The sequence below is a fragment of the Hemiscyllium ocellatum genome, chromosome 17 (assembly GCF_020745735.1).
Source record: "Hemiscyllium ocellatum isolate sHemOce1 chromosome 17, sHemOce1.pat.X.cur, whole genome shotgun sequence".
In the NCBI taxonomy this organism is placed as follows: Eukaryota; Metazoa; Chordata; class Chondrichthyes; order Orectolobiformes; family Hemiscylliidae; genus Hemiscyllium; species Hemiscyllium ocellatum.
Genome location: NC_083417.1, coordinates 72,711,253 through 72,718,965, shown reverse-complemented (window position 1 = coordinate 72,718,965; position 7,713 = coordinate 72,711,253). Strand labels below are relative to the sequence as shown.

Here is a 7,713-nt window from a genome sequence, read left to right as displayed (position 1 = left end):
ACTGGATGAATTTCGGGTATCTGGTCGGCAAAGTCAGTTGAACTGTCTCCGTGCAGTACATCTCTCTGACTCTAGGTCGGAAATCAGATTGATCAATACAATAACAAGCTTGGCCTCAATGCATGCATTATTCAAATATGCTGACGATGTACGTTGAGATGGGTTTGCCATCCCGCCATTGGTAATTTTTGTCTCGAGTTGGCGTCCAGCAGATGAAATCACTTTGGGCAGTTCCTTCCGTGCGATATTTCCAAGCAAGATACGCTCTGTCGTTCCTGACTGAGATTTGATATTTGATTGTTCAGAATGGTATCCGGCATTGTGTTGTCTCCAATTGTAAATATTTTTGTCATTATTTCTGCAGGTATACATTTCTCATTCTATCCTGCTCGAGATTTGTCCTTTCTCATTTCAACTTGCCTTTGGTGCTATGTTATATATCGATTTGGCGTTTCCATTTTGTTCCAAACAGCTGTCGCAAATTGTCAGATGAAAGTGTCTCAAACCCCCGAAAGTACATACGCTGTCGAAGGTGAAAGCTTTACCTTTTACTGCGCATTCCCTCTTTTTCGCGATCAATCCAATGTGACTATCAGTTGGTGGAAACTCGGCGATACCGAACTTCTGCAGTCAGGATCTGACGGCAGGAAACGATTTCTTCCGTTGAAGAAAGGTGAAGCCTCTCTGCAACTCTTAAACGTCAAGGCCGATGACTCTGGAGTCTATTACTGTGGAGTAAAACATCCGGATAGCCCCATTGTAAATGGAACTGGGTCAAGGCTTGTTATCTATGGTAAGTGCAATGTGTAGCAAATTATTTCACGTGATATCAACAGCGCACAATACTAAGCGTTTATTTTAAATGGGATGATCCATGAACATTGACGTCTGCTTTCCGGTCTGAACTATATTGAATAAATCCACTGTCATTGAAAATGATGCACTGAATAACAGAAAGGACACGCAAAAAACGTGTAACAGGAGATTCGTCTGACATAATCTCTTAAATTAAACACCGTTTTGACTGACCGAGAACTGAATTGTAACCCCTTTCATTTCCCAATTGATGAAGCGGTTGCGATAAACCCTGCTATTACCTTAAATTGTAGACACTGTTCTCACAAAATGAAAGTGTCCTTCTGATATATATTTCTACTCAAGAACACGAATGTACCACGAGAAATGTTGGACAATGAGCGACTGTTTTCATCCCTTTTTCCACTATCGCTCAAGACCTTGCTGAGGGATAGATGTGAATTCACAGAAATTTAATGCTTCATAAAAAGCTCTATCAAACTGAGATTCGAATGTGAAGAAATATCTAATTAAGTATAATATATTATTCCTGAACCAAACATACTACAGTAATGCGTCCGGTGAAAATCGAATATTACTCACCAACCTTTGGAAATGGTATTCCCAGTGTATTGAAGTAAAACATTAATTTGTGTCTCCCTTTATCAATCTAGAAGGCTCCTATTAATCTTTACCACTTCGAGTTGGGTTTCGCTGTGCAGATGATGATTATGATGCACGGTAACACCAGGTTTTGGATATTGGAGAATGATTTATAAAATCGGCACACGGAGATGAAATGAGGAATCAAGGATTCGATCTCGCAATTCACATCCCTCATCGAGACACTTGACCTTTAAATAATTCGGGGGGCGGTATTTGTTTGTTGTTGTAGTAACCTCAAAGTTGCCCACTAAACTCGCTCAACTATAATCAGGATTTGATATTCCAATGTAAGGATGTTGTCTGCTTTGTGATGACTTTCAGAATCATGGAATACCTACAGTGCAGGCCATTCAGCCCATCGCGTTTGTACCCACCTTCCAATGAGCGTTCCAACAAAGACCCATCCCTACCCTTACGTTTTTACCATGGCTAGTCCAACCATCCTGCAGGTCACGGGACACTATGGGGCAATACTTGGCCAATCCGCCGAATCTGCACGTCTTTGGGCTGAGGTGGAAAATCGTGCATCTGGGGGGACCCCATGTGTGGAGAACGTGCAAACTCCACGTAGACACACATGGCTGGAATGCAACCCGGGCCTCTGTGTGAGGCAGCTCTGAGAGCCGTTTTACCAGACACCTTCTGGTACACAGAAAAACATAACATTGGAGCCCATTCCTTCAGTACTTCATTATTCTTATTTTATCAAAAATCATAAAACAATGCAAATCGTGTTATTTGCATTTCCGCCCTCCGCTACCTTTTCCCTTAATTGTGCCTGGTTTCCTAAATCTGATTTAATATATAAATACGCAAGTAAATATTTCGTGGCTTAGACTCGAGACTGTTATTTTCCGCGGTAACCCAATTGCTTTCAAGAGATGCACGGTCGCTGACTTTGTCATTTTTTCTCAGTTATTCTGTGAGGGGTTTTGTCCAAATTTACGCTTAATTTAAAGCCAACCCCGATGCAGATTATCAGGGAGAGCCATCGCCTGTGCAACTGAATTACCAGCGCCCAGTCTTTACAGTGTTTCACTGTGAAAAAAAAACGTCTGGACATTGCCAGATGGCTGCTTCTGATGTTATTTTCTTTTGCGGTTTTTATTTTGCAGTTCCTCCAATTCCATTGAAAATTATCTCCAAATCACCTGAGAACAGTGTTCCCGGAACTTTGATTGTCTTGTGCAAAACGGCTGCTTTTTACCCAGACAGTATTAATCTAACTTGGTACAAGGATGGCGTTCATGTTACCAACGGGATAATGGCTCTGAAGCACTTGAATTCCAAAGGACTTTATGAACTTACCAGCTGCATGGAAGTCACCCGTGCAACCCACAATGTTACCTGTCAGGTCACTCACCGCACGCTTCCGATTCCAGTCCGCAGCACCTTCTTTGTCTCAAATCGGAAAGGTGAGCCTTTATTTATGATTTATTTTTACAGGGTGCTAACAAACGTTATTGAATGGCAAGCGCCTCCTTTCAAAGCTGTCCATGGCTTCCCGTCATTTTAAAACATTCAACCGTATGTCAACATTTTTTAAATCCTTGCAATTACACATTTCCGATCTGCATAAGAAAGGTAGGCTTGGAGCAAATGGTGTAGGTAATATTGTGTAAGATGAAACTAGCTCGCAACAGATTATGATTTTTCGGTTTTTTTTATCGTTGGAAATTTCTGAATGTCTAGTGAAAACTATGGGGTCCAGTGCAGCATGTATGTCTGCATCAAAAATACAGTCAGAAAATCATTCATTATCTAACTGCCCATGGATCTATGACTTTAAAAACATCTTTACGGAAACATTTATAGTTGCTTCTCAATCAAGACTTCCTTTTTCACATACTCCCGAATTCTCTGAATTGTAGATTTTGCGAGAGGTTTCTTACTATAGTAGCTTACTTATGCTTTTTAATCTATGTTTTAGCTTACTTCTAACCTGAAGAAGGACTCATGCCCGAAACGTCTATTCTCCTGCTCCTTGGATGCTGCCTGACCTGTTGCGCTTTTGCAGCAACACATTTTTCAGCTCTGATCTGCAGCATCTGCAGTCCTCACTTTCTCCTTACTTCTAACTATGAAGATTTACTTTAACCATTCATCTTTGGCAACAATTATAACCATGTATTTTCTTAATTATACATTTATTGTCATTTTACGTACATACAAAAATCCATGGGCAAGTCTCTTTTTTGGTATTTGCATTTCTGAAAAGTATCTTTACACCTTGAAAATACAATTCAATGTTGGCATTTGATTATTACCCTCCAATGCAAAAGGATGGTCATCATACCATGATTAAAAATACTCCTTACATACCACAACTATAATTTCACTATAATTTTACCTTCAACTTTATTGTATTCATGGTAATGCACATAATGCTCCTACTTTTTTGCTTGTTGTTAATTAACATAAAATTTTGATGCTTTTTTTAAAAAAATCATTTTATCTGAACTAATTGCCCTCTACCCTAAAGAAAGAAACATTTTTTAAATCTCCAATCTAATGTATTCAGATGAAATCAATTAATTATTAAAATCCCTTCATGAACACTGTTTTGTCATGGATGAATTGATTGTGCAGGTGACTTTAAGATCTGCTAACTCCACAAATTCTATGTAGATTATGACACTTTCAAAATATTTCACATATAAAATTAATTGTTCTGCAACTGTGTTGTTCAAATTAATCTGGAGATTTATCATATTAGCAATGTAAGAGGTAAACTTCAAATCAGGACAAGATTAGATTACCTACCATGTGGAAACAGACCCTTCAGCCCAACAAGTCCACACTAACCCTCCACTACCCCCCTAACTAATCGACCTAACACTACGTGCAATTTAGCGTAGCCAATTCACCTCACCTGCACATCTTTGTTCTGTGGGAGGAAGCCCACACAGACAGTTGCCCAAGATGGGCATTGAACTCACGTCCCTGCCGCTATGAGGTAGCAGTGCTAATTACTGAGCCACAATGCTGCCCAATGGCACGTTGTTCTTTTGCAAGAGATTGAATTAATGATTTATTGCACTTTGCTCTCCAATTATATTTCACTTAGCTCAGTTGAGAATAGATCAATTTCCTTCAAGAATTTGTTGTGTTCATGCAGAATTGTATGTTATGAAACAGCCTTAGATTTTGTAAGTTTTTTTTCAGTTTAAAGTAAGGAGTACAATCTACAGAACAATTGTTTAGCTATGGACTCCAGGCTCATATTCATGATGCTTGTCACTTTTCAGGGAGTGATTCTGAAATTATGGATCAATTTATTTCAAGTGTTTATTGAATATTGAATTTTTTTGTTTCATAGAATTTTAGTTGGGCATGCTATCTATAATAATTCAATGACTACTCTAAATCCTATATTTTAGTCCACAGGTTCAACATTCCTTTGATTCCTCAATTTATATTAGGTTTCTTCATGATTCTCGCTCTGACACTTATCATTGCTGATTATGTCAAACATCTTAAAGTGAAAGGTAATGCTAACAGACCATCATTTTCTGCTTTTCATCTAAACTTACTAACCCACCTTTGGTATACTGTGAATATTGGATTGACAGAGATATTGAGGATGCAGAGCAGAATATCTAGCAAAATGTAAATTAAAATGGATGTTTTGCAAATTTCAACATATCCAATGCTGAGCAAAGATGCAAGATTTTTACAGCAGCCAATCTGGTTTATTCATTTCATTCATTTGCCTCCAGAACATCTTACTCTGAAATACTTCTGACTTTACATTTTTTTCTCTCAGGTTGCCAGTAGATTTTGTTGAATCATAGAACCGTAGAGTCCTATAACAGTTCTTTGGCCCAAACTGGTCCATACTGACCCCATTTCCCTGCATTTGGCCAATATCCTTCTAAGCCTTTCCTATCCATTTTTTGACCAAATGCCTTTTAAATGTTGTTAATGTATCCACTTCAACCACTTCCACTGGCAGCTCAATCTATAAACATACCACTCTCTGTGTAAAATGGTTGCCCCTCAGATTCCCTTTTATTGTTTCCCCTGTAATCTTAAATGGACACCCTCTAGTCCTTGATTCTTCATCCCTGGAAAAAAAGACTGAATGTATTCAGCCTATACATGCCTCTCATCTCTTTAAGGTCCCCGCTCAGTCTCCTGCTCGAGCTTGTCCAACCTCTCCCTATATCTCAGGCCATTGAGTCCAGACAACATCCTTGTAAATTTCTTCTGCACTTGTTCCAGTTTAATAACATCCTTCCCATAACAAGGTGACCAAAACTGAACACAATACTCCAAATTCAGCCTCAACAACATCCTGTAAAACTGCAACATAACTTCCCAACCTCTTTACCCAATGCCCTGACTGATGAAAGCTAGTGTACCAAAAGCATTCTTCACTACCCTTGACTTCACTTTCATGAGAACTGTGAATCTGAACTTCAACATCCCACGACACTCCTTAAGTCCTACCATTCACCATAAAACTCCTATCTTGATTTGCCTCTCCAAAATGCAAGACCTCATACCTTTGTAGATTAAACCCCACTTCCCCATTTGATCAAGGTCCTGCTGCAATTTCTGATAATTTTCCTCAGTAACCATGATACCATGTCATCAGTAAACTTTCCAATCATGCCTTGTACATTCTCATCCAAATCATTGATCGGGATCACAAACAGTAGTGGGCCCAGCAGCAACCCTGATGCATTCCACTAGTCACAGGCCTTTAGTTCGACAATCATCCTTCCACTATCACCCTCTGCTTCCTACCCTCAGGCCAATTTTGTTTTCAGTTTGTCAGCTTGCCCTGTGATCCAATCTTCCGTCGCAGCTGACCATATGAAGCCTTATCAAAGGCCTTACTGAGATCCTTCAAGACTCCATATATTGCCCTGCCCTCATCAGAGTGGTAGATTTGATTTTTTTTCTGTTGGCTTTGCAGGATGACATGAAAATTTGACCACTTCAAGTGTTATTTATATGCAAAAAGATTCTCCTCACATCTGCTAAAAACATTCTGCCCTTTATGTTAAATCTATGCCCACATGGTCATTGACCACTCCATCAAGGGGAAGTTTTATCCATCACTAACATCTCCCCATTCAATCTATGCTGCTCGAAAGAAATCAATCACAGTCTTTCCAATTTCTCTTCATAGCTGAAACTATCCAGACCTTACAGCATCATAATACGGTCCCTCTCCACTTTCTCCAGTGCTAGCTCATCTTTCCTATTATGTGGATTCCAGAACTGCTCATAACACTCTGGCTGTGACCAAACCATTATTTAATATACGTTCAGCACAGCTTCCCTGTTCTTAAACTCCATGGCATAGCTAATATTGACAAGTATCCCGTATACCTTCTTAACCACTTCATCTACCTGTCCTGATACCTCAACGTCGTCTGATCCTTGGTGGTTCCAAACATTGTACCTTCCAACATGTTGTTTTGATCCGTCTGACAGATAAAGAAAGAATATCTGCATAATGATCTAATCAGCTAAATACAATAGAAGTTGTGAAAAAAGACCATGTGGTGTTACTGGCAGATAGTGGTAGATTTGCACTGAGTGACTTGGTCGTTCCAAAAGTAAGTGCTACCAAAGGCATTAAGGGTCTCCTTTTACATATTGAAATTCATTAATCCTGGTGTTCTCTGTGTGCTTTCCTGAAATAATTAAGCCAGAAATCCAAGGGCAATTATTTTACTTTCCTTGTTTGCACAACTTCGAACATAAAATGAGAAGCTAATTTCATCAATATGTAATATTCATCAGTACAGCATTGAAAGTTGTTATACATTGACTGATTTATAATTAAATCCAAAACTTGTGAGCTTTAATTATTTTTGCTTATACAATCTGTGCAGGAAGTAATAATGCACATGTGGAAAAACAGAACAAGTTGATCTGCGGAAACAAAAGTTGAGAACCTATGACAGTGCAGCAACACAAAACAGTGAAAGAAATGGATTTATGCATTTGTCAACGTCAGTCAGAAAAAAGAATGTAGCAATGTGAAGTAATAAAACATTTAAAACCAATTTAAACAATGTACATCAAACTTACCTTTTGTTGTTTCAAATCTTGCTGTAACTGTATGTGCTTTCATTTGGTATTGATTTCCATAAAGTTGTGAGTGCAATTTCCTGTGTGCATTGCTGTGTTTGAACAATTACAACTGAAAGCAGATTCTGCTTAAAGTATAGTGATCTATATTGTTTGGATCAAAGGAGACACTCATTAGTTTGTGGTTCACCTGAAAAGAAC

General features: G+C 38.8%; 1 protein-coding gene across 1 annotated transcript; it reads left to right on the top strand.

The window, feature by feature from the left end:
* Positions 1–280: 280 nt before the first annotated feature.
* On the top strand, positions 281–7,500 carry LOC132823818 (immunoglobulin lambda-1 light chain-like). Its single transcript, XM_060837865.1, has 5 exons — positions 281–364; positions 473–793; positions 2,577–2,876; positions 4,842–4,949; positions 7,314–7,500. The coding sequence occupies exons 1-5, from the start codon at positions 307–309 to the stop codon at positions 7,370–7,372; spliced, it is 846 nt and encodes a 281-aa protein (XP_060693848.1). The 5' UTR covers positions 281–306; the 3' UTR covers positions 7,373–7,500.
* The last annotated feature ends 213 nt before the right edge of the window (positions 7,501–7,713 follow it).

Coding starts and splice junctions, on each gene's coding strand:
- LOC132823818 (XM_060837865.1), top strand. CDS start 307: ATGGTATCCGGCATTGTGTTGTCTCCAATTGTAAATATTTTTGTCATT. Junction 794..2,576: donor GTCAAGGCTTGTTATCTATG/GTAAGTGCAATG, acceptor TTTATTTTGCAG/TTCCTCCAATTCCATTGAAA. Junction 2,877..4,841: donor CTTTGTCTCAAATCGGAAAG/GTGAGCCTTTAT, acceptor CCTATATTTTAG/TCCACAGGTTCAACATTCCT.